This window comes from Muntiacus reevesi, chromosome 3 (genome assembly GCF_963930625.1).
Source record: "Muntiacus reevesi chromosome 3, mMunRee1.1, whole genome shotgun sequence".
Lineage (NCBI taxonomy): Eukaryota > Metazoa > Chordata > Mammalia > Artiodactyla > Cervidae > Muntiacus > Muntiacus reevesi.
Window position 1 is genome coordinate 149,919,086 of NC_089251.1, and position 25,354 is coordinate 149,944,439.

The 25,354-nt window shown below is 42.4% G+C and overlaps 1 protein-coding gene across 6 annotated transcripts in view; it reads left to right on the top strand.

Annotated features, from left to right (window-relative positions):
- Positions 1-25,354, top strand: part of ANKRD44 (ankyrin repeat domain 44) — a 305,459-nt gene that overhangs the window by 117,199 nt on the left and 162,906 nt on the right. For all 6 annotated transcript variants that reach the window (XM_065930903.1, XM_065930904.1, XM_065930905.1 and 3 more), the window contains exon 2: positions 4,490-4,573. In XM_065930903.1, coding sequence (XP_065786975.1) covers positions 4,490-4,573 — 84 coding nt within the window. The remainder of the gene's footprint in view (positions 1-4,489; positions 4,574-25,354) is intronic.

A 25,354-nucleotide genomic window follows, 5' to 3' on the forward strand; every position in this document is an offset into this window, starting at 1 on the left:
ATACATTGACATGAATCAGCCATATAGTTACACGTATTCCCCATCCCGATCCCCCCTCCCTGCATATCTCTTTTTAAGAATTTAAATTTCTTTAGGGATTGATAACCAGTGGTTTCATGACATCAGAATCTCTCTCCTTTTCCCTGCCACTGTTTGTTTTTCACAACTCTGACCCTTGTTAAAATGTGTTTATTCAAAATTTGCACACAAAGCACTTGTATTTTGTATATGCTAGCATTGAAATGGGTGAAACTTCAAAAAAAAAAATTCTTGTACCTGCCAAGGCTTGGGACTCTGTTCTTTGGCATGGAAGGCCCTATCAAGGTCAAGGCAAAAGATACAGTGATTTCCAAATAAATAGTCAACAGAGTATAAGTACTTGTTACTTATGAACAGGAGTACTGTAATTAGAATATTCCCTCTTTCTTAGAATCATGTAATAGAGACCGTATTTAGATGTATCTTTTCCCAAATATTTATTCTCAGGGCAAGTGTTTGCCTAGGGAAAAATAAAACAGCAGGATCCAATTAAAATCCCAACAAAGGGAATGTCAAAGTGTTATATGATGGTGTTTTATTTGGAAGTGTTAGGTAGTTAGAATTGGAAAAAGAGTCCAAAATGGCAGTGGCTAAAAGACAAGGAAGGGGAAAGCCCGGGAAAATAGAACAGAGGAAGGTCAAAGAGAGGTCCGAGGACGGAGGAAGGACTTCAGGTAGAACAGCGCTCCTGCCTAAGCCCAGTTTGCATAGGGCAGGCCCAGGGGGAAGAAAAAAACATACAAAAAGAGCAGCAAAGGGCGCTTTCTCTCTCTCTCTCCCCTCTCTCTCTCTCACCACCACCCCCTCCCCCCCACCACGCTGACAGGCTCCTCCACTCCCTTCTCTTCTTCGAGGATGGAGTTTCCTGCTATTATCTAAATAAAGTAGAGCTGTAACACTGATTTCTCTAAGAGCTATAACACGGTCTGGCCAAGACCTGGGAGCTGTGACCCGCCGAGGGGGCTTTAATGTCCGTCACCCCAAATCTTTGTTGTGATGAGACAAAGAACTGAGGAGCGTACACTCGCCTGACAGAGTGTAGAGAAAAAAAGAAATGCCTGTACTGTGATTTTTTTTTTTTAGAGAAGTACCACTAGCTCAAGAGTTACAGGAATTTAGTTCCAAGAACTTCATGCATGCAGACACACGGCAAAGCGTGTGTCTGAAGTTCTGATTTGGAATCTCATAGTGCCTGGATTCACAGTTGTGAAAACAGTGATGTCACAGTGACCACACAGCCCAGCTGGGGCAGAAACGTCCAGTTAGCAAGACTTTGGAGAACTGGCACTTTTCTATTCCACAGGGAATGGGAGGGATTTGTGTGTGAATTGGCATGTATCTCTGTACATACAGACATGAATGTAGATGCAGATGAGTACAGACATGGGCAAAATGTAGCCATGTATATGTGGGTTTATTGGTGTATACATGTGACTGAAAGAATTACAATTGTCAGCTTCTTCTCAAAGGATGCTAGGAGTTCTCAGCATTGACAATACTCCCCAAAGAAGCTTTTAGCAGAGGGAGACACTGAGGAAGTATGCATACCATCCTCTGCTGGGAATTCTCTGCACTGATGATAACCTTCGGGTGGGTCTCAGGGACTGGGCCTGGAGGTGTTTGGAAAGCTCCACACTCCCTGCGGAGGGCTGTGCTGGCATCCTTGTCTGGCAGCTTTGCAGGGTGGCTCTCCTTGGGTACATTCCAGCCATAGCTTGGAACCCTTGCGTTTCTTGAGTGGTGTGAGGACTGAATATCTGCGTGCATTCTTTCACTTAAGAATGAAGAGGAGCTTTGCTTATCTAGCTGTGTTTCCTTAAAGTGACTAACCAGTGGTGCATTAAACTGGGGTGGGTTTGTTTCTCAGAATCTTAACTTCTCAACTGTTGATTGATCACTGTTGACTCAACACTAAAATCTCATCTGCCTCTGCTTGTCATCCCTCGGTTATTGGGGTTTGGTATTTGCTTTCTCTTAAGGTTCAAAAAGGCAGAAAAATATGCGCAAGCATTTGGCAGCAGGCACAGCAGATAGAGAATTATGAAGTAGATATGCCAGAGTCAGATATTTTTGTTGAAATCCTGACTTTATATGACTGTCTATTTTACTTGAAATATGGTCCTTGCCATGAGGCAGGGTGTCTGGAGACGTGGCAAGTCGTCAGCAAGTGTAGGGAAGGAACTTATTATCTTGGGCAGAGTGCCAGGTCACACCAACTGGTCAAACTTGCATTCTTTTCAAGACTTCTTTCCTGCTACTTAATTGTTGGTAATTTGAGAAACTATCTTTGAATCAGACACCTTGGCAAGAAGGTAGGATTAAGAGAGTATTTGGGAACCAAAAAGAGATATACATCTGTCTACTTGCTGGAAACTTTGATGGCAGAGGGAAAACTGTGGACAAATTGCTGACAGGTGGTAATACTTATCTACAATTTAATATTTTCTTTTGGCCACGCCCTGCATCATGAGATATCTTAGTTCCCCAACCAGGGATCAAACCTGTGTCCCCTGTATTGGGAGCACAGAATCTTAACCACTGGGCCACCAGGGAAGTCCCTAACATTTTTAAAAATATAATGTTTCCTTAAGGAATCTTACCATGTTCTACTGATAATACTTATCTTGTTCCCCTCAGATAACAAGGAATATCATCAAAACATGTAAGAAAGGCAACAGGAAGGTAAAAAAGAGAAAAGAAAGTTTGTAGGGAAAGTCAGGACTTGGAATTTCATACAGATTACATAGAGATTGAGGCAGATAATTCTAACCATGTCACTTTAGGTCAGTGTGCACAGTTCCCGATAACTAAGTGGGTGATTATTAGAAGTCTGGGTTCTCTGACCCCACCCCAGAATCTCCAGGGAAGGGATCTGGGAATATTGTTTTAGTAAGCATCTTAGGTGATACTTATGATCAGACAAGCTTGGGAAACTGTCACCATCCAATTGCCTGCAAGGACTAAAGTATTTCCAAAACTTATAAGTAAATATATGTGTGTTGCGTGTGCATGTGTGTTATTACCAAGGTTTTAAACTTTGAAAAAAAAATTGTCAAATACTCCATATTGACATCATAAACATTTCTTAGTGAAAACACCTGTTATTTGGATAGGGTTGTATGGCTTCCCATGTGGCGCTAGTGGTAAAGAGACCACCTGCCAACGCAGGAGATGTAAGAGACCTGGATTCCATCCCTGAATCAGGCAGATCCCCTGGAGGAGGGCGTGGCAGCCCATTCCAGTATTTTTCCCTGGAGAATCCCATGGACAGAGGAGCCTGGTGGACTACAGTTCATGGAGTCGCAAAGAGTCTGAGATGACTGAAGTGAATTAGCATGCAGCGTGTAGGCTTATAGAAGGTTTTCCCATTTATTATCTCAGTTGTTCCTAAAACCAACCCTTTGATGGGTTGGACAGCAAAGATCGTGTTTGGCTCCAGATTACACACGGGAAATGGGCTCAACATGTAACTGGCAAGCGGCAGAACTGGCTTTGAACCGGATCCTTCACCATGTGGGGGAGCCCAGCATCAACCCCAGAGCCCACCCCTTTTGCTCTTTTCTCCCACATCCTGGTCACCAGGCTGATGGCGGCATTTCTAACACACCAGGCTCTTTGCATATCCACACCTTTCCACACTCCAATTCCCTGGCCACTGTATCCTTTCTCTTTGCACACTCACAGGCATTCATGAAGGTGCCTTCCATGAAGCTTTTCTGGACACTCTTCTCACCCTACCACCCAAGCGGAGCCAGTTTTTCTTTCAGCTGGCTTCCCATCAAGTTTATAAATCCTTCTACCATGTGTTGGGCTTGCTTAATCTAGGGAAGTTCAATGATACATGTTTAGTAATGCCTCCCTTCTTCCTCCCCACCCCACCGTTATACCACTTATTTTGAATAGATGGGAAAGTAATCACCTCTAAAGCACTCAGTGCTCTTTGGCTAAGCTATGGGAAGTGTTGGGGGAATGATATAAAGGCTTTTCCAAACTTTGACAAAAAAGCAAGCGTTCAGGAGGCCAGAAACATGGCCACTAACATCGTCTAGGAACAGAATTGTTTTAAAGGTCCAGGGAGCATTGTCTAATGAGAAACTGGGGAATGGCAGGGGGCCCTATGCACAAAAACACAGATTTGGTAGTTTTCTTGATAGGTAATTTAAGGACCATCTAAGGACATTTTCAACTAGTGGTGATTTTCATGTTACACTCATAGCCCCAGATTAAATGTGACTGTCATGGTTTTCAAATCATATTATAGTTATTTCTTGATGCAAATAACTCCCCTACTGGACTTAGACCAAGAGTGGACCCGAGCCATATTCATCTATATCGGCCAATTGATAATTGTTGAATAAACTTTTGGGGAATAGATCTTCTAGCCATCTGCATCTGAGTGCAATCCGATTATTTAATTATAGTTCTAATTCCAGTTCTCTTGTGTTTACAGCCACCACTGGTCCAAGCAATCTTCAGCGGTGATCCAGAGGAGATACGGATGCTCATCCACAAAACAGAAGATGTGAATGCTCTGGTAGGAGATGCTCTGGCTTTGCCTGCCTAGACCCTCTTCACCTTTTCTGTGCCGTGGACCTTTTTGGTGTCTGGTGAAAGCCCTGGCATACTTCTCAGAATTCTTTTTGAGATGCTGTAAATCAAATATTTAGGATTCAAATGGAAATCAATTATTTTGAAATATAGTTATTGAATCAAAATTTTCATATAATGATATATGTGTTTATCAGCACATTTAAATGGCAAGATACAGTAGGAGATCTAATAATGGCCATACTTTAAAAATAATGATGAGCCTGATCAATATTTTGTGTTACCTGCCACCATTCTAACGTGGCATGAATGCGCCTATGATTTCTGCCGACACTAAGGTTTGCTGCCTGCATTTGTAATGTGAAGTTTCAGTTAGAAGTTAGTGAAAATAGAGATAGAAACTTTGTTCTAGAGAACCCATGCCTTACCAGCAGGAGTTGACAAACTATGGTTTGTCACCTGCTTTTGTATAAGCTACTGGCTAAGAATGGTTTCTATTTTTTAAGTGGCTGAAAAAGAATGAAAAAAAAGAATATTTTGTGACTTAGGAAAATTGTATGAAATTCAGATTTTGATATCTATGAATTAAGTTTGTCTGGAACACGGGAAGGACAGCTTTCCTCCTGTAGCAGCAGAGTTGAGTAGCTGTGACAGAGACAGTATGTGGTCTGCCCAGGATATTTCCTCTCTGGCCCTTTCAAGGGAGAAGTTGCTGCCCTCTGCACTAGAGGGTCGCAGAAGGCAGTGGCACCCCACTCCAGTCCTCTTGCCTGGAGAATCCCAGGGACGGCGGAACCTGGTAGGCTGCAGTCCATGGGGTCGCGAAGAGTTGACACGACTGAGCGACTTCACTTTCACTTTTCACCTTCCTGCATTGGAGAAGGAAGCGGCAACCCACTCCAGTGTTCTTGCCTGAAGAATCCCAGGGACGGCGGAGCCTGGTGGGCTGCTGTCTATGGGGTCACACAGAATCGGCCACTACTGAAGCGACTTAGCAGCAGCAGCACTGGAGGGTCCATGAACATGGAATGAGTGGATGAACTTGGCATCCTGTGTGTACCCTGAAATCATACGTAATATGTGCAGGCACTTGTGGACATTTTGTTTAATGAAAGGGTCAAGGCATTTCATCAAACTGTTAAAAGGGTTCATGATCCCCTAAAGGTTAAGAACCACTGAATCTGGAAGCTCTTGAAATAAACCTGCAATGAGGAAAAGTGAAAAGAGTTAGTCAATAATTTATCCTTTTAATAGTTTCCTAGACCTAGATGGAACAAGCAGTTATGACTAGTACATGCTACTAATTCTCTTAATGTAATGCAATTACCTACATGCTCCAGTCTGTCAGGGAGAGGAGTTCTTTTTGAAGTCCCAAGTGTTCAGGAGAAACAACAGACTCAGGTGCAACTATGGTGCAAGAAGAGCTTTACCACCGGGAAATGCATTCTGTCTGAGATTGCATCTGTCCGCTCAGCCACAGGTTTTATTCATAAGGCGAGTCATCGCTGCCACCCATTGTTCTGTGGCAGTGTAGGTTGCTGTGGCTTTTTGAAAAAGCTCTTGGCAGTTTCTCCCCAACTGGCCCTGACAACAACAGAGCAATGGGCTGTGACATTTTTGCCAGGTAAGCACAGATGAGGTCAGGGCCAGACTACTTGAGAAGGCAACTGGGCATTGTCTAGGGCCCATGGGGCCCTGTACTTCTGAGAGAAGGCAAGGCAAGCAAGCTGATCATTTATGTTCTGACATCACCAGAATTCATCCAGCCTATTCTGTGTTGTGGGTCACACCCAGGCCAGCCCAAGGCAAGGTTACTATCTTCCCTGATAATCATGAACAAGCAGGACTTTTGTCAGTCCTGTATACCAAGAAAGAGTGTACTGTCCTCTGAAAGCCTTTTATTTCTCCGTAGGAAAGTGACACATAGCTGCTGGCTGGTAAAAAGTCAGTTCAGTTCAGTTCAGTCACTCAGTCGTGTCCGACTCTTTGCAGCCCCATAAATCGCAGCACGCCGGGCCTCCCTGTCCATCACCAACTCCCGGAGTTTACTCAAACTCATGCCCATCGAGTCGGTGATGCCATCCAACCATCATCCTCTGTCGTCCCCTTTTCCTCCTGCCCCCAATCCCTCCCAGCATCAGGATCTTTTCCAATGAGTCATCTCTTCACATGAGGTGGCCAAAGTACTGGAGTTTCAGCTTCAGCATCAGTCCTTCCAATGAACACCCAGGACTGTTCTTTAGGATGAACTGGTTGGATCTCCTTGCAGTCCAAAGGACTCTCAAGAGTCTTCTCAAACACCACAGTTCAAAAGCATCAATTTTTCGGCACTCAGCTTTCTTCACAGTCCAACTCTCACATCCATACGTGACCACTGGAAAAACCATAGCCTTGACCAGAGGGACCTTTGTTGGCAAAGTAATGTCTCTTCTTTTTATTTTTTTTTATTTTTTATTTTTTTAAATATTTTATTTGTTTATTTGTCTGCACTGGGTCTCAGTTGTGGCACACAGGATCTTTAGTTGCAGCATGCACACTCTTAGTTGCAGCATATGATATCCAGTTTCCTGATCAGGGATCGAACCTGGACGCCCTGCATTGGGAGCATGGGGTCTTAGCCACTGGACCACCAGTGACGTCCCTGTCTCTTCTTTTTAATATGCTATCTAGGTTGGTCATAACTTTCCTTCCAAGGAGTAAGCGTCTTTTAATTTCATGGCTGCAGTCACTGTCTACAGTGATTTTGGAGCCCAAAAAAATGAAGTCTGACACTGTTTCCACTGTCTTCCCATCTACTTCCCATGAGGTGATGGGACCAGATGCCATGATCTTAGCTTTCTGAATGTTGAGCTTTAAGCCACCGTTTTCACTCTCCTCTTTCACTTTCATCAAGAGGCTTTTCAGCTCCTCTTCACTCTCTGCCATAAGGGTGGTGTCATCTGCATATCTGAGGTTATTGATATTTCTTCCGGCAATCTTGATTCCAGCTTGTGCTTCTTCCAGCCCAGCGTTTCTCATGATGTACTCTGCATATAAGTTAAGTAAGCAGGGTGACAATTTACAGCCTTGACGTACTCCTTTTCCTATTTGGAACCAGTCTGTTGTTCCATGTCCAGTTCTAACTGTTGCTTCCTGACCTGCATACAGGTTTCTCAAGAGGCAGGTCAGGTGGTCTGCTATTCCCATCTCTTTCAGAATTTTCCAGTTTTTTGTGATGCACACAGTCAACAGCTTTGATGTAGTCAATAAAGCAGAAATAGATGTTTTTCTGGAACTCTCTTGCTTTTCCGATGATCCAGCAATTGGTAATTTGATCTCTGGTTCCTCGGCCTTTTCTAAAACCAGCTTGAACATCTGGAAGTTCTCGGTTCATGTATTGCTGAAGCCTGGCTTGGAGAATTTTGAGCATTACTTTGCCAGCATGTGAGATGAGTGCAATTGTGCGGTAGTTTGAGCATTCTTTGGGGTTGCCTTTCTTAGGGATTGGAATGAAAACTGACCTTTTCCAGTCCTGGAGCTTTCCAAATTTGCTGGCATATTGAGTGCAGCACTTTCTCAGCACCATCTTTCAGGATTTGAAATAGCTCAACTGGAATTCCATCACCTCCACTAGCTTTGTTTGTAGTGATGCTTTCTAAGGCCCACTTGACTTCACATTCCAGGATGTCTGGCTCTAGGTAAAGATTAGGGGAGGTTGACTGCTGTCACATGTAGATGGCTCAAACATAGAGATGTTTAGTTCTCTTATGAGCAGAGTAGAGGGGTGGGTCTTTTCTACATAGAGTCCCAGGTATCAGCATGTAGCTTCTAAGGTCATTCAAGGGGTGTGTCAACAGTCCAACAAGAAGGGAAAAAAAGAATGTGGAGGCAAAGCGTGGGAGGGTTTTATGGGACAGCTCAACAGTGGCATAATCACTTCTACTCACATCCCATGGCCCGGAATTCATCCCACGCCACAGCTAGCTACAGAAGAGGTTGGGAAGTTAGTGTAACTGTGTCCCCAAAGTGTCAGAGAACAGTGACTGGTGAACAAGTTGCCGCCTTGGCTACACCAATTTCTGGTTTTAGAGAATTTTAGGTAATTCAAGCGGTACCCCGTAGTTGTCTGTGTAGTGTCTTGTTAATTTGACAGTTAATCACTGAGTTTGGACCCTGTGTGAGGTGCTGGAAATACAGCAGTTAAAAAGATAGCTCTTTCCCTTGTGAGCTAATGTGGCAGAGAAGGCAACAAGTGAGAAATCATACCATATTATATTTCTGAAATGGAAAATCTGGGGCACTCTTTAGGGGCCTGTGTTTATCACGAGGGACTAATGAAGTGAGGTATAAACTGAGGCTGCTGTGGAAAGTGCTTTGTATTTGCTGTTGGATGTGTGGCAGCTGTTGGATGGGACAGCAGAAGAGGGTGGGATAAAGAGAGAGAGAGGAATAAATGAATGAATGAGTGGTTAAATGAGTGAATAAACACGCCTAAGAGGAGCCTGAGTTCTTAGGTCGGTCGTGTGGCTCTTCTGGGTCCACAGACTCTTTCCTCCACTCGTACCTCTTGCAGCCTCCCTCTTCACATCCCCCTTTCCCGTCCTCAGGTGAGTATAAAGGTCATTTACTCCTCTCTGTTATCAGGTGTGTTCCAGACACTGTGCTGTCCTCTTCACTGGTTTTCCTTTGTCGGCATCCCTTCGGGATCAGTCATGGTGACTGCTGGAGGTGGATTAGACAGTTTAGGGGAAGTGATCGTCAACGAAGGGCATAGGGAGATGGAAGATAAATCTGGATTAGAAATCTAAACCTAAAGATTCATTTTGGGATGGAAGAGCGGCTGCTGCCAGACATTTCAGTGTCACAGAGGGGAAGTAAATCGGGGAAGCACCTCTTGCTAGCGAGAAGACAGTTTTTGTCTTCCCTTCTCATCCTTTGCTTTTCTCTCTTTATCCTTATTTAGTCACTTCCTTTTTCTTCTCTGCTCTAAGCTCTGACTTTTTTGCTTTCTTTTTTCTTCTTCACCTTTCTGTACCTTTTGATGGGTTGCCTGTTCTTTGGTATAAATATGCTTTGATTAACTGATCCTGATAGTGGAAGAGTTTCATTCAGCTTTGCCTCTCTGTATTTTTCCAAACTTTATTTCCCAGCAGCGGTATGCATCAACCAAACAGAATTACTCAACCTACTGGTATTTATTCTTTTGTCACTTTTCCACCGTTATGATCCCACCTATCCTTTCAGGCTTACTGTTGATCTTTCCTCTGTTAAGTTGGCCTAATTTTCAACTTCCTTTCTGCTGTCTTCTCTTCCACCTCCCAAATCCCTTAGCTGTTTGTACCTCACTGATCACTTTATTTGAGTTATTTATGTCTGTGTTTTACTTTTGAGAAATTGTGTGTTTGATGACATGACTGCTATGTCATTCATTCTCATTTGCTCAGTGGCCCAGTCCAGTCCTTACAGCACATGTTGAGTGAATGACTAAACGTGCTTTATTACTTATGTTGAGCCAATTTGTGGTTGCCTATTTTAATTTTTAAAAATGTATTTATGTTTTACTTTTGGCTGTGCTGGCCTCCATCGCTGCAGGGGCTCCTCACTGGTTTCGGTGCGCAAGTTTCTCATTGCAGTAGCTTCTCTGGTTGCACATCGCGGGCCGTCAGGCACAGGCTCAATAGTTGTGGCTCACAGCCTTAGGTGTTTCGCGGCATGTGGTATCTTCTTGAATCATGGGTCGAACCCGTGTCCCTTGCATTGGAAGGCTAATTCTTTACCACTGAGCCACCAGGGAAGCCTGCCTGTTTTTCAACAAGGACAATGGTGGCCAGATAGTTCTGAACAAGTAGCCAGATAGTTCTGGCTTGGTTAGTGGCCCTCAGTTCTCAGTTGTAAGATTGAAAATTCTCTTCCTAAGATTGAAGATTCACAGATGGATTTGAGGAGCCGTGGAACAATCAGGAAGGGTCATCTGAGTCTCTTTGTGGTTTCCCTGGTTGCTGGCATGCCAGAGCCTGGAAATGTGGGAAGACAGTTATATGTTCTGAGAGATCCATTCAAGTTGACCCATATGTGGCTGATAATAGAAAGATTTAGAAGCTTCTATCCAACTAGTTAAATTGAGGTAGAGCATCTGAAGTCTAAATGAATGTAGAGATTCTGAAAACCAAAATTTGAACTCAATAAAGACATTTTTGGGATTATGCTCTGACCACATGACATCAGCAGACCAGTCACTGCATACCACACTGGAATAAGGACAGGGACAAACTGGTGCTTGTCAGTGGCACATGCAAACGACAGGGAGGGAACCGTGCCCAGTGAGGAGTGGTGATGGTTTAGACTTGGGAAAGATGAGAGACATATCGGAAACAGTTCAAACACTGTCAAATTAAAGTGGAGCTCTTCTTATATGTCACATCATTGTAAGCTGCATAAAATAAGATTTCAGGTCAAAATAAAGAACTTCATAGAGCTGTCCAAAGAAGTAACGAGTTGACTTAACAAATAATAAACTCTTTGGAAACCACTAGACTAGAGATTCTAGACGTGACCAGTAGTAGTAACATATATGGCCCCCCTTTTCTGTTTTGAGTCCTTGGCCAGTATTGCTAATGGTTCATGACCTTTTCCCCTCTCTCAGTCTTAAAGACTCACATTTCTTCTCAGGACAACACTGTTAAATTTAAATTGGCCTGTAAATTGAAATCTTCTTTCCATGCCTGGACTAGGTGATGTTTACAGCCTCTTAAAACTGTGAAAGACTACAATTCTAAGATTTGTAAGTCCCACGTGATAGCAAACCCATGGAGTTTATTTCTTTTTAAAACTAGCAGTAACAGATATGAATACACGCACATACAAAATCTTTGTCATACTAAATAAAATTTGCAGTAGTTCCTCAGTATCAACTAATTGCCAGTGCATATTCAATTTTATTTTATTATAATAGTTTTAAAAATGCCTCTTTAGGGTTGGATTGTCCCTGGGTTGATTATTTTAATGCATCTATTTTATACAAAAAATAAATGATTTTGCCAAGCAATTAATGTTTATCATTTGCCATAATAGGATCTGGCCCAGGTATTGGGTTGGCTAAAAACTTCATTTAGGTTTTTCTGTAAGATCTTACAAAACCCTGAACAAACGTTTTGGCCAACCCAATATATTGGTGCATTTTGCTTACTGTCTTCACTTCCAGGGTAGCAAGGGATGATGAGTGCATCTATTAGAATAAATCTTGAGATGAAAGCTAACATTATGTTGGCAAAATACTTAGAGTGAAAAAAGGGGAGAAAGCATTAAAGCTGTGAATCTTGACTGTGGGCATTTAATTCAGGGGATGGTGACCTGCCAATCTCAAGATCTAAGTGAGAAAAAAGAAACTATCAATATTATATGATGAGAGGATTTTTTTCAATAAATGAGACAAATTGTCAATAGTAAATTTATAATTCGTTCTCATGTGTGTTACCATACCTACAAAAAAAAATACCATTCATAGTTGCAGAAACATTTTTTCTTAGGATTAGAAATTTCTTAGCAACTTTCAAATGTGCGATACAGTGTTTTTAACTAAGGTTACCATGCTGTACATTACATCCCCATGACCTATTTACTTTTTTTTTTCTTGTTGTCTATTTACTTTATTACTGGACATTTGCACTGTTTCTTTTAAAAATAGAATATACTCTTTGAATCCATCCAGAAGGATGTAATCTGACTACCTAAAGAATTTTGAGTGATGAATTTAAACAGCCTTTTAAACTTTGCTCAGCTTCTTTCTATCATGTCATGAGAACATGACAAATACAAACCATATAGCACAGGCTTTTAAGCTTCTAGACTTTTGTGTATTTTCCTTCACCTACATATATCTTGCTTTTTTTCTCTTTTTTAAATAAGGAATTTTATATGGGGATAAAGACATGAGTTGTTTTGTTAGCTTTAGATACCCTCTAAATTAGACCTAAATCAGGAACTGCTGGGAGTAAGGAGGCTACAGGCAAGGGTCAGGGGACAGCCCCCAAAGCACAGTCCCATAAATATAGAGGCGTACTGTCACTGGGAGAGATGACCCGCTCAGCTCTTGCTGAATGTTTCTGCACAGGAATGCAGGCTCGGTGTGGCCCAGACTTAAGTTTTTAAGAGAAAATACAGGAAATCTCTAAATTGTTCAATGCTTGTTCCAAAAAAATGATCCAACATCTTTCAGGCCAAAGAAAACACTTCTGTGGGCCAAATCCAGCTTGCAGGCCACCGTTTTGCTAACCGTAGATCAGCAAATATTTAGAAGTTAAGTTTCTCTGGCCACCTGATCTGGAACTCCAAAGCACAGTCCTGAAGCAGAGGCCCCAGGGTTCTGGGGGGAGCAGTGACCCGTGCTCTGCAAGTGTGGACAGCACTTCTGGCCCCCTGGCCGGTGGGTAGGCAGCAGGCCCCAGCACAGCTCTGGGATGGGTGTTTTTGTCCTGAGGGTAGGTGCTCACCTCTCAGCATATGCCTGGCAATACTGTCACATTCCCCACTCCTTGTTGGACCACTGCCCAGGATGTGGGGCTGTGGTTTGGAAGCCATGACCTATGTCCTGTAGAGAATGATTCATGAACTCCAGAGGGCTCTGAGCAGGCTGCAGTGATGTGCCTTGACGGCCCTTTATGATGTGTGAAGGCAGGTCTGGTTAGCATCATTCTTAATTGTCCTCTGGGGGACGCTCAGCACGTCCTTCTCCTCCTGCCCTCATTCTTTCCCAGCATCTGGGTCTTTTGTAATGAGTCGGCTCTTCCCATCAGATGGCCAAAGGATTGGAGCTTCAACTTCAGCATCAGTCCTTCCAATGAATAGTGAAAGTGGAGTCGCTCAGTCGTGTCCAACTCTTTGCTACCCCTTGGACTATAGCCCACCAGCGTCCTCTGTCCATGGGATTTTCCAGGCAAGAAAACTGGAGTGGGTTGCCATTTCCTTCTCCAGGAGATCTTCCCAACCCAGGGATTGAACCCAACTCTCCTGCATTGTAGGCAGACACTTTACCATCTGAGCTACCAAGGAAGTCTCCATTGGAAGTCATTCATATTCCAATGAATACTCATGGTTGATTTCCTTTAGGATTGACTGATTTGATGATCTTGCAGTCCAAGAGACTCTCAAGAGTCTTCTCCAGCACCACAATTCAAAAGCATCAATTCTTCAGTTCTCAGCCTTGTTTATGGTCCAACTCTAACATCTGTACATGACTACTGGAAAAACCATAGCTTTGACTATAAGAACTCTGTCAGCAAAGTGATGTCTCTGCTTTTTAGGTTTGTCTATGATGTCTATGCTGTTTAGGTTTGTCATAGCTTTCCTTTCAAAGAGCAAGTATCTTTTAATTACATGGCTGCAGTCACTGTCCAAAGTGATTTTGGAGCCCAAGAAAATAAAATCTCCCACTGCTTCCACTTTTACCCCATCTATTTTCCATGAAGTGATTGAACTGGATGCCATGATCTTAGTTTTCTCACTGTTGAGTTTTAAGCCAGCTTTCTCACTCTCCTCTTTGACTTTCATCCAGAATCTCTTTAGTTCCTCTTCAGTTCCTGCCATAAGGGTGGTGTCATCTGCATATCTGAGGTTATTCATTTTTCTCCCAGCAGTCTTGATTCTAGCTTGTGCTTCATCCAGCCCAGCGTTTCACATGATATACTCTGCATATAAGTTAAATAAGCAGGGTGACAATATACAGCCTTGATATACTCCTTTCCCGATTTGGGACCAGTCCATTGTTCCATGTCTTGTTCTAACTGTTGCTTCTTGACCTGCATACAGGTTTCTCAGGAGGCAGGTAAGACAGGTAGATGTTTTTCTGGAATTCCCTTGCTTTCTGTATGATCCTACAAATGTTGGCAATTTGATCTCTGGTTCCTCTGCCTTTTCTAAAACCAGCTTGTGCATCTGTAAGTTCTCAGTTCATGTGCCGTTGAGGCCTGGCTTGGAGGATTTTGAGCATATCCTTACTAGCGTGTGAAATGAGCACCATTGTACAGTAGTTTGTCCATCCTTTGGCTTTGCCTCTCTTTGGGATTGGAATGAGAACTGACCTTTTCCAGTCCTGTGGCCACTGCTGAGTTTTCCTGGCATGCTGAGCGCAGTACTTTAATAGCATCATCTTTTAGGATATGAACTAGATCAGCTGGAATTCCATCGCCTCCACTAGCTTCGTTCGTAGTGATGCTTCCTAAGGGCCACTTGACTTTGCACTCCAAGATGTCTGGCTGTAGATGAGTGATCACACCATCGTGGTTATCTGGGTCATTAAGATCTTTTTTTGTGTAGTACTTCTAGATGGCAATACCATATAATTTCATGTCTTTTTAGTTATATTTATGAACATTTCATAAGATATGGAAAAACAATTTTTATAGTTTCAATTAGAATAAAAAGTGAAAGTTTCAAGGTACTTTTGGGTTTCTTTATTTTCTAATTTCTTTTATAATGAGAATATAGTTATAATCATAAAAAAATTTAAAGCTTTGTTGAAAAGAGATAACTCATTTAAAATGAATTGAGCAGAGAGAACCATGTATTCAGATTCTTCTTAAAAGATATGCTCACATTAAAAGGGTATTACATATATTTTAGATGAATTAACTGTGCCAGCTCTTATTTTTACCAAGGATATATTCCTTTTGGTTTCAAATGTTAACTAACTATATAATTATGATAGCCAGAGGACTTTCCAGTTGTAGTTTTATAGACATAATATTATATAACTGATTTTAAAAGGAGAAATGCAAAGAACTTAAATGTATATTATATAATTAGGACGGAAGCCTGGGAGATGGGTGGCATTTTTCCCCAGGAGGTTGCATAGGTGGTTGTAATCAAGTCAGTTGCCACTTCCTGCTTGAATGGTTGCTCATGGCAGTCAGTCTAGGGCAGTGGTGGATTTGTTGCTGTGTACTTTCTGAAGTCATCCTGAGTGTAGTACAGTATACCTTCTCCTTTAGCCTGCTTCCTGAACTCCTTCCTGGCTTTCCTACCCCCCATATGCACCTAATCAGAATTTTTGATATAACACCTTCACAACAAACTGTTTTGCGTGTTTCTGCTTGATATACTTTATTTATTGGTGAAGTGAAGTGCAAATCACTCAGTCATGTCTGACTCTTTGTGATCCCATGGACTGTAGCCTGCCAGGCTCCTCTGTCCATGGAATTCTCCAGGCAAGAATACTGGAGTAGGTAGCCGTTCCCTTCTCCAGGGGATCTTCCCAAGCCAGAGATCGGACCGAGGTCACTTGCAGTGCAGGCAGATTCTTTGCCATCTGAGCCAGCAGAGAAGCCCCTTGTTCACTGGTGCATAATCCACATCCAGGGCTTCCCTAGTGGCTCAGTGGTAAAGAGTCTGCCTGCAGTGCAGGAGACAGCAGTTTGATCCCTGGGTTGGGAAGATCCCCCTGGAGAAGGAAATGGCAACCCACTCCTGTATTCTTGCTTGGGAAATCCCATGGACAGAGGAGCCTGGTGGGGCTACAGTCCATGGGATCACAGAGTTGGACGTGGCTGAGCAACTAAGCATGACAATGACGACACCCCGTTGGTCACACTAAAATGCAGCTGTGGGCAGGGAAACGAGAACTGGGTTCAGGTCAGAGGCAGAAGTCTTGGGTTCTGTGTGTTGTTGAGCCAATTAATCCACTCTGGGCTCAGTCCCCTGTCTATTAAATGAGTTTGATAGCAAACTCTTTATCAGATTTTGGTTGGAGAGATGAAATGACATATATATATCTGTTAGGATTAGATTTGGCCACATTAGAGAGAAAACTGATAAAAGGAAAATGGTAGCTTGTAGTAAATAAAAGCTTATTTTACTAAAATGTAGTGATTTTGAATAAAATAGAAGTTAATTTATTTCCAATGTACAAGTTCAGAGATAGGCTGCCCAAGACTAGCGTAGTACAGGCATAGCTCAGAGGCATCGTGGATTTGGTTTCCTACCACTACAATAATGAGAGTATCACGGTAAAGCAAGTCACATGAAATTTTTGATTCCCAGTTCATATAAAACTTATGTTTACATTGTGCTGTGGTCTGTAAAGTGTGCAATAGCATTATGTCTAAAAAGCAATGTACATACCTTAATAATGTATCGTGTTAGTTGCTCAGTCGTGTCCGGCTCTTTGTAATGCCGTGGACTATAGCCCACCAGGCTCCTCTGTCCATGGAATTCTCCAGGAAAGAATTCTGGAGTGAGTAGCCATTCCCTTCTCCAGGGGATCTTCCAGACCCAGGGATTGAACCCTGGTCTCCTGTATTACAGGCAAATTCTTTACTGTCTGAGCCACCAGTAATACCTTAATGTCTGAGCCACCGAACATACCTTAATACTTTATTGCTAAAACATGGGTAACCATCTTCTGAGCCTTCAATGAGTCATAATCTTTTTCCAATAGTAACATCAAAGGTCACTGATCACAGGTCACCATTACAAATAGAAAAATAATGGCAAACTTCAGAATATTGTGAGAATTGCCAAAATGTGACACAGACATGAAGTGGGCAAATGCAGTTGGAAAAAAGGTACTGGTAGACTTGCTCAGCTCAAAGTTGCCACCAACCTTCAATTTGTAAAAAAAAACAAAGCAAAAAAAAAAAAAAAGTCAAAACTCAGTATCTGCAAAATGCAGTAAAGCAAAGTGCAATAAAATGAGACATGCCTGTGCTCAATGATGGGAGGATCCAGCCTCTGTCTCTTTTTGTGCTGCCATCCTTGGTAGGTGGCTTCCATTTCATTATGTAGAATGTCTGCTCGAGATCCAGCTATCACAGCCAAATTCAGATAGCAGAAAGGTGGAAGAAGGGAATTCCACCCCCAACCCCAAGGACACTTCCGCTAAGGACACAATTGCTTATGTATTGTCTAGAACCTCATTAGATGGTCGGCTAAAAATAATTTTTTATTATGAAAGAGGGATGTCGGGGCTAACCATGACCTTTGAAAGGATTTTGTGACCTGGGAAATGCTCTGAGTACAAAAAAATACATCATTTATAAAATATTACTGTGAGGCACCCTCATATACATTCATCCATTCACCAGATATTGATTAAATACCTACTAGAGGTGTAGCATTAGAGCTGACATCCCATATACTTCCTCACATTTTCTTATTCAATTTACATTATCTCCAAAAAAAGAGTTTGAGGTATCCAGGCAGCTGTGATTCCACCCCTGCTGCCTGCTTTTCTGTGCACGTGGGAACATAACATCACTAAGATACCTTCCCTTTCTTTGGGAGCGGGGAGGGAGCAAGGTGACGTTGGAGCATGTTGTAAATGGTAGATCTCTGTGGCTCACAAATACACACATTGTGTGTTTTCCTCACCAGATCTCAGAGGTTCTGTCTTCTGTCATCAGTGCTTCATGTTGGTTTATATCTTGTGTCCCCACTTACTTTGTATAGATGCCTTTCCCTCTATTTAAAACATATTTCCTGTGTTGTCTCTTTATCATCGGCCCTCTTCTTTTTAAATAAGGGTGTTTGAGCAGGCATATGTTTTATTTAGGAGGCAAAGATAGGTGGGTGGATGGATAGCTAGATCAGTTAGTGGATGGGTAGGTGGATGGAATAGCAGGCAAGCATGCATAACCTAATGGCCAGGCAGCATGTCCAGTGCTGAGGTTATTACTGTTTCTTTGGGGGCCCCAATGTTTGCAGGCTCCCTAAGGAAATAGGATCTGCAGTCACAGGCTCAAGATGTTCCATTTGGAAGGTATCTGGAGATGTCTGACATCCTTCCTCCTAATCTTCAAAGAAGTGATGGTAGTGGGCTTTCTTCTTTTTTTTTTTTTTTTAATCTTCCTGTTTGTTTTGTTATGGAAAATTTTGAACATTCAGAAAACAACCGTGAGCCCACTACTATAATGGAAGAAATATTAACATTTTACCCTATTTACTTAGAGAAACACAATGAAATTTTTCGGCTGAAGAGCTTTCCCCATGCTCCTTGTGTCGTTTGTGCCTTTGCATCAGCACCACCTTGCACCATCCCCGAGCTCCCTCTGTAAAGTGGCCTCCCTCCATCAGCCTCTCACCTCTCTTGCTAGCACTTTCACTGCCTCATGTATTCAGTGCACTTATCTGTCTTCTGTCTGTTTCCCTCCACTAGCACGTCTGCTCTGTTAGAGCTGGGACATGGCTTTGTTCCCACTGAATCACCCTCATCCGGCATCAACTAGGATCAGATGGACAGAGCTGACGTTTCCTTAGGCTTCCTGACCCATCACCTCCCTCCCTATCTCTCTCCCCAGGGGGAACCACAGTTCTGAAGTTTAAACGTTTGTCTTTATATGCTCTGATTTTATTTATACTTTTAAATTTGTATGTGTGCGTGTGTTACATAGATGCCAAAACAATAGGTGGTGTTGTGTATCTTTAAATACATTAACTAAGCAAGCTGTTTATAGCCTGTGTAACTTGCTTTTTCTTGTTCAGCATTATGTGCTCAAGATTTATCTATGTGGCTATATGCCACAAAAATTTATTTCATAGATTTCATATTTCTACAAAATTCCTTCTAGGATTTCATCACAGTGGGTCGTTTCTTGGCCAAGAGCCTTGTAATAATGGCTATTAAAGAGGAGAAGTCCCTTTTGTCAGGAACTCTCTGAATCTGATCTGTGGTAACAACTGCATCAGTTGTAGGAATGGGTAAAAACTTAGATGGTAAATTTTGTTATGTATGTTTTACCACACTTTTAAAAATTAAAAGCATATCAAATTGTACATTTGAAAAAAAGGGGGACCAGTAAGATTTGTACCTTTGTAAAGATAAAATTATTGTTAATGGTATTTTCAGAATCTTAATTTTACTCACTATTGAATACATTTAATTATAAAAGTATCTTTTTCAAGAAATCGTGATTTTTGTCCTTATATACTCTAGAATACAAATATTGGAATAATCATTCAGCCTTTAAAAGGAAATTCTGTCATTTGCAACAACATGGATGAACCTGGAGGACATTAAGTGCAATAAACTAGAAAGACAGATACCACACAGAATCACTTACGTGTAGAATCTGTTTTAAAAAATAAATATGTGAACTGATAGATGTGTTAACTTGATGAAGGAATCTTTTCATAATGTATATGTATATCAGTCATCACATCGTATACTTCAAATATCTAAGTTTTTGTTCATCATATCTCAATAAAGCAAATAGATTTCCCTGAGAGATAAATCACACATTTCAATATGTAGTTTCCCCATATTAGAGAAGCTCTAATGGTTTTTCTCTTAAGGAGAGAAAACTTGAGAACAAATATGTTGAGTTTCCCTAAAAGTGTAATATTCAGAATTCTTGGCTTTTGACAATATTCTATAATAAATGTCAGGGAACTCTGTTTTTGCAACACTATGACAACTTGACTTCATGCATCCATACAGATTAACTTCAGTGCCTGGGATTTCTTTAGGACACATTCAAATATCCTCTTCCAAGCCTCCTGTTAGAAGCAGACTTGTTAGAGGACAAAGCTTTATTTATAAAGCATTTTGCAGATATAATTGTAGGTTATAATTGTAACAGTTAAGGAAGCTTTATCTCCCATAATTTTGAATAATGATTCAGTTTGTGCTTGTGGTCAGTCACTAAGCATATCTGACTCTGTGACCCCATGGACTGTAGCCCACCAGGATCTTCTGTCTGTGGGATTCTCCAGGCAAGAATACTGGAGTGGGTTGCCATTTCCTCCTCCAGGGGATCTTCCCGACCCAGGGATTGAGCCCGCGTTTCCTGCATTGGCAAGTGGATTCTTTACCACAAGTGCCACCTGGGAAATGGCTCAGTAGTCTTTGGCTAAACGTGAAAATGTTCTAGAAAGATCACATGTTTGACCCTCTTTTTCATTTTACTTCTAAAAATCCATCCAGGCTATCCACTGAGTATCTTTTGTTTCTGGAGAAATGGTCAGATTTAATGTTTGCCAATTTATCAATTTCAAAATAGATCCTGTTACTGCATTTCCTAGATTCACTTGCTATGTTTCCTTGAACCCTACTAAAGTTGAATATTTTAAAACACTATTTAGGACTTCCCTAGTGGCACAGTGGAAAAGAATCCCTCTGTGCAGGGGACACAGATTTTTGATTCCTGGTCCGAGAAGACTCCACCTGGTGCAGAACAGCTAAGTCCGGGCACCGCAATTATTGAGTGGTGCTCTAGAGCACAGAACAGGCAGTGAGCCCTTGTGCTACTGATCCCCATGCATCTGGAGCCCATGCTGCTCAACAAGAGAAGCAACTTCCGAGAAGCCCGCACACCGCAACCAAGAGTAGTCCCCACCCGCTACAAGTAGAACAAGTCCTCGCAAAGCAATGAAGACTCAGCGCAGCCAAAAATAAATAAATTTAAAAATAAAAACCATTTAAAACGCATTTGGGGGCCTTCCCTGGTAAAGAACCTGCCTGCCAATGCAGGAGACACGGGTTCGATCCCTGATCCGAGAAGATCCCACTGGCCACAGAGCAGCTAAGCCTGTGTGGCACATTCATGGAGCCCACATGCTGCATCTCCTGGAGCCTGAGCACCCTAGAGCCTGTGCTTCGAAACAAGAGAAGCCACTGCAGCGAGAAGCCTGTGCACCCCAACTAGAAAGTAGCCCCCGGTTGCCACAACTAGAGAAAAGCCCACACAACAACGAAGACCCAGCACAGCCAAAAATGAAGAAATTAAAAAAAAATTTTTTTTAATTGGCAGTTAATTAACCATGACTGTTTCACTTCAGTTCAATTAGCAGATGTCTCTTGAGCATCTCCCATTTTCCCAGCACTGTGCGGGGGCTGGAACTGTAAGGTGACTAGAACAGAGTTCTGGTCCTCCGGTAGATCACATAATCAGGTGGCTGAGACAGACATTTATCCCGGTTATCAAAGGAAATGGTCAGTGCTGCAATAGAAGTAGAATCGTTCTGTTACTGCACAGACCCTGCGTGGCCAGAACTCTTACGTTAGGATCTGTGGCATTAAATTCTGCAGTTTCAAAACCATTGAATGTGGCAGATGTGTTCATGGTAAACTTTTTGGTCTCCAGCCTCCCTCTCCCATCACATTTTGACCACTCTCATCTTTGTAAAAACGATTGGAAGTCTCCAAACAGAATTGCCTTTGTACTCCTGAGGGTTGGGGGGTCTTCTGTGCTCCAGATGTCTGATTATAGTACAAACAGACCTATTTGCTTTTAGTGAAGCAAATGTTTTCTGTGTGCAACTGAGCTTATAAAATTTCATTAAGAAGCTAATCATTAGCCCTGATTAAGTAAACACTGGATGTTTGGCATGAATATTTTAACTTCCTATTTCCAAGCTGGCTCAGCCTTTTCAAGGTTACTAATTGTCAGCTGGGGCCAATAATTTTTCAGTCACTTGTGCAGTTTTCCGCGATCATCAGAGAATCTCTCTTTCCCCCATTCAGCTAGGGAAGAAAACTAAGGTTCTCCCGGAGCCCCAGACAGGAAGCTGTTTCTCTGATGCTGATTAGAGGACTTTCTCTTGCAATTTAAATAGTAAATCTCCATGCTATCTACTTCAGGGCAGGACAAAAGACTAAACTTGGCTTCTCTAATTCAATTTGAAACTGCCACCATTTTCTGTTCCTCCATATTTGACTTTATAAACATTTTAGGCTTTAACAAAGGTCGGAGTTCTTTTTACTGATATTTGAGAACATGTAGAAGATGTGCTTAATATTACACTTTTATTTTCAAATCTAGGAAAGAGCATAAGAAATGAAGATACACAAAGCTTTTTAAGCCAGTGACTCAGACATTATTAATATCACGGTGGGCACGAAGAATTGGAATGGTGTTAAGATTTTCTCTGGGGAAGAATACATTATGACAACATTTTCCAAAATGTGCTTTTCAGAGACCACAATAAATCCGACTAGTGTTTAGAAGGGAAAATAAAGAGATTTTGTGGCTAAATAAAATTGGGAAGTACTTCTACTGCAAATTTCCTTGTTTTCGTGATTCACAATGTATATTGCTATATTAAAGTTTCTGGAAATTCCTGCCATAAGGAAGCCTGTTTAACTTTTATCAACACAGTGTTTTTCAAATTCATTTGACTTCAAATGCCTACTTTTTTTTTTTTTTTTTTTTAAGCTATCACCTGAAACCAACCCTCAGAACCAATGTGATACACTTATACTTTGGGATATTCTATTATGGAATGAGGGTCTCTGGAATCATCTGTGCCAGTGATTCATGAACTTGAGCATTAGCATCCTGAAGGACTTGTTAAAATACAGGTTGCGGTGTCTCACTCCCATAGTTTCTGATTTGGGAGATCCAGGGTGGGGCTTTTTCTAGCAAGTTCCCAGGCAATGCTGCTGCTGCTGTGTTGAGAACCACTAGTCCATGCTCATCCTGGAAGGAAGACAAAAGTCGCAGTGAATAGGGTGGTGCAACGTGTGCTGCTGTGGTATGCAAGTCAATGCATTCACACAAGATAGGCTGATCAAACCTGCTGTGCGTCAGGCACCATCCGAGGCCCTGGGGATGCACTGGTGGTGGACACAGGCCTGATCCTTGCATCAGGAGTTCACAGTATAATGGAGAGACAGGCAGTGAATGGGCAAAGGAAATGAGTGGTGGGTCCATAGGAACCGAGAAGACGGCTGTGAAGGAAGCCAGCAGTGTGTGTTGACCCTGAATTAAAGGTGGTTGGAAAGATCTCTGAGGCGGCAGGGGTGTCTCAGCTGAGACTGGCCGTGAGAAGATGGGGTTGATGCTTCAGTCTGGATAAAGCCGTGAGCGAAGGTCATGGTGGGGGCGGGAGAGAGCAGCAAGTTCTGGGATAGGAAAGAACGCTAGTTGGGCTGAAGGACAGGAGTGAGAGAGAGTGGAAGAAAAAGGTTGGCGCCAGGTCATTGGAGCTGAACGAGGGTGTCTGGGTTTAATTCTAAATGCAGCAGGTTCTGGTGACTGTCGTCAGCAGTCACTCTAGGTGCTGTGTGGAGGAAGGATTGTGAGGGGACGAGCAGGAGGAGCAGAACTGGAGCAGAACTGGGGTAGAAATGAAGGGCCTGGGGTAGGCTGGTAGCTGCGGACAGGCTGCCACACCCTTGTGGGCTCTAGGGGGCGCCACTCACGCGAATGACCCGTGATGGCTGGTGGTGAAGCCGTGTGGGTTGCTTCCAGGGTATCTCAGACGTGTATCATACGGGATTTGATGATGGGTTAAATGTAATGGACAAGGAGCAGAGAGGTGCCAGGAATGACTCCTGGGCTCCTGCCTTGAGCAATGGAGAGGGGGCATAAGCTACAGGAGCAGGAGCCGTTTCTAAGAGAAAGGAGGGAGCTAAACAGTTACTTCTCAGGGGACAGTGAGGTGACCACAGCCACTGTTATTCTGCAAATATAGTAACTGTTTGCTGGTACACAAAAGACATGATATTGGAATTTAATAAATACTCTTGTTAGAGTTGTTCTGTGTGGTGTGTGTCAGTGGTTGCCTGGTAGCCCTGAATCAGACAGCACACAAGGCCATTTAATACTAAGCATAATGTTGTCTTTCTCTGACAATTCAGAGCGCACTTCAGAGCCTCACGCAGACTGTCACTATTGCTGTGTAACAAACTGCCCACAGCTGAGTGGCATAAAACGGCCACTGTATTAGGCTCATGGATTCTGTGGGTTAGGAATTCAGACAGGGTGTAGCGGGTAGCATCCCTCTGTTCCATGGCGTCTGGACTCAGCTGGAAGGCCTTGTCAGCTGGCGGCTGAAATCATCTGGAGACGTCCTCACTCATGTGCCTGGCAGCTGATGCTGTTTGTCAGCGTGAGCAACTCCACGTGGGCTCTGCACGTGGCCTGGACACCCTCACTTCTCGGCCCCTACATGATAGTTGAACTTCTGACATGGCAGCTAAGGGCTTCAAAGGCAAGTCATTGCAAAGATCTTAAATGGTTGAATTATACAAAACAGGTGGCTGAATTTGTGTTCTGCTCAGTAGAATACTAGATAAGGAAGAGACTGCTGTGCCTGTATGCTGCCTCGGGGATAACTTGGGAAGAAGAGCCTGGTGAAGGGGAAGAACTGGTTGCTTTGCGTTAAAACAGATGACAAGGATAGTCTCACTTTGGCTATGAGCCAGTGTTGTGATGAACAGGTATTTTTCCAGCCCCTTCTACTTGCCCAGCCCTTAGAGGTGAAGCAACCAAGCATAGTTCATGCTCATCAGATAAGAGGAGGATGTTTATAAACTAGGACATATAAGAACTAGTTTGAATTATTTAAAAGCATTACCTGGATACAGATTCACCAAAACTTCTACTCATAGAGCCATTCTGGTGAGTTCCATTCAGGAAGTAGCACTGTGCAGTGCTCCCTTAGAAATTATTCTCGATGGGGAATAGTCCAGAAGGCCGTGGGTAGTCCTTAATGGCTGGAAGACACTGGTCTGAGTTGGATGGTCTAGTCCTAAGGTGAGATCTTTGATCTAAGACAATAGATTCCCAAAAAGGGAGTAAAGGAATCCAAGGAAGTGTGCAAAGTGATCCATCGAGGGCAAGGGAATACCCACTTCTATTTCTTAAAAAAATTTAATGTACATTTTGTGTGCATCTTATAGAATATTAAGTATGATAAATAGTAATGCATCTATGAAATTTATGATTAGATAATTAAAAATATAATTTTGTTTGTGTTAAAAATTTTTTTTGCTGATAGAGTACTGCTTAAAGGCATGTTTTATCACATTTATTCCTTGTTGCTAATGCTTTTCAAACTTTATTATGCAGATCAC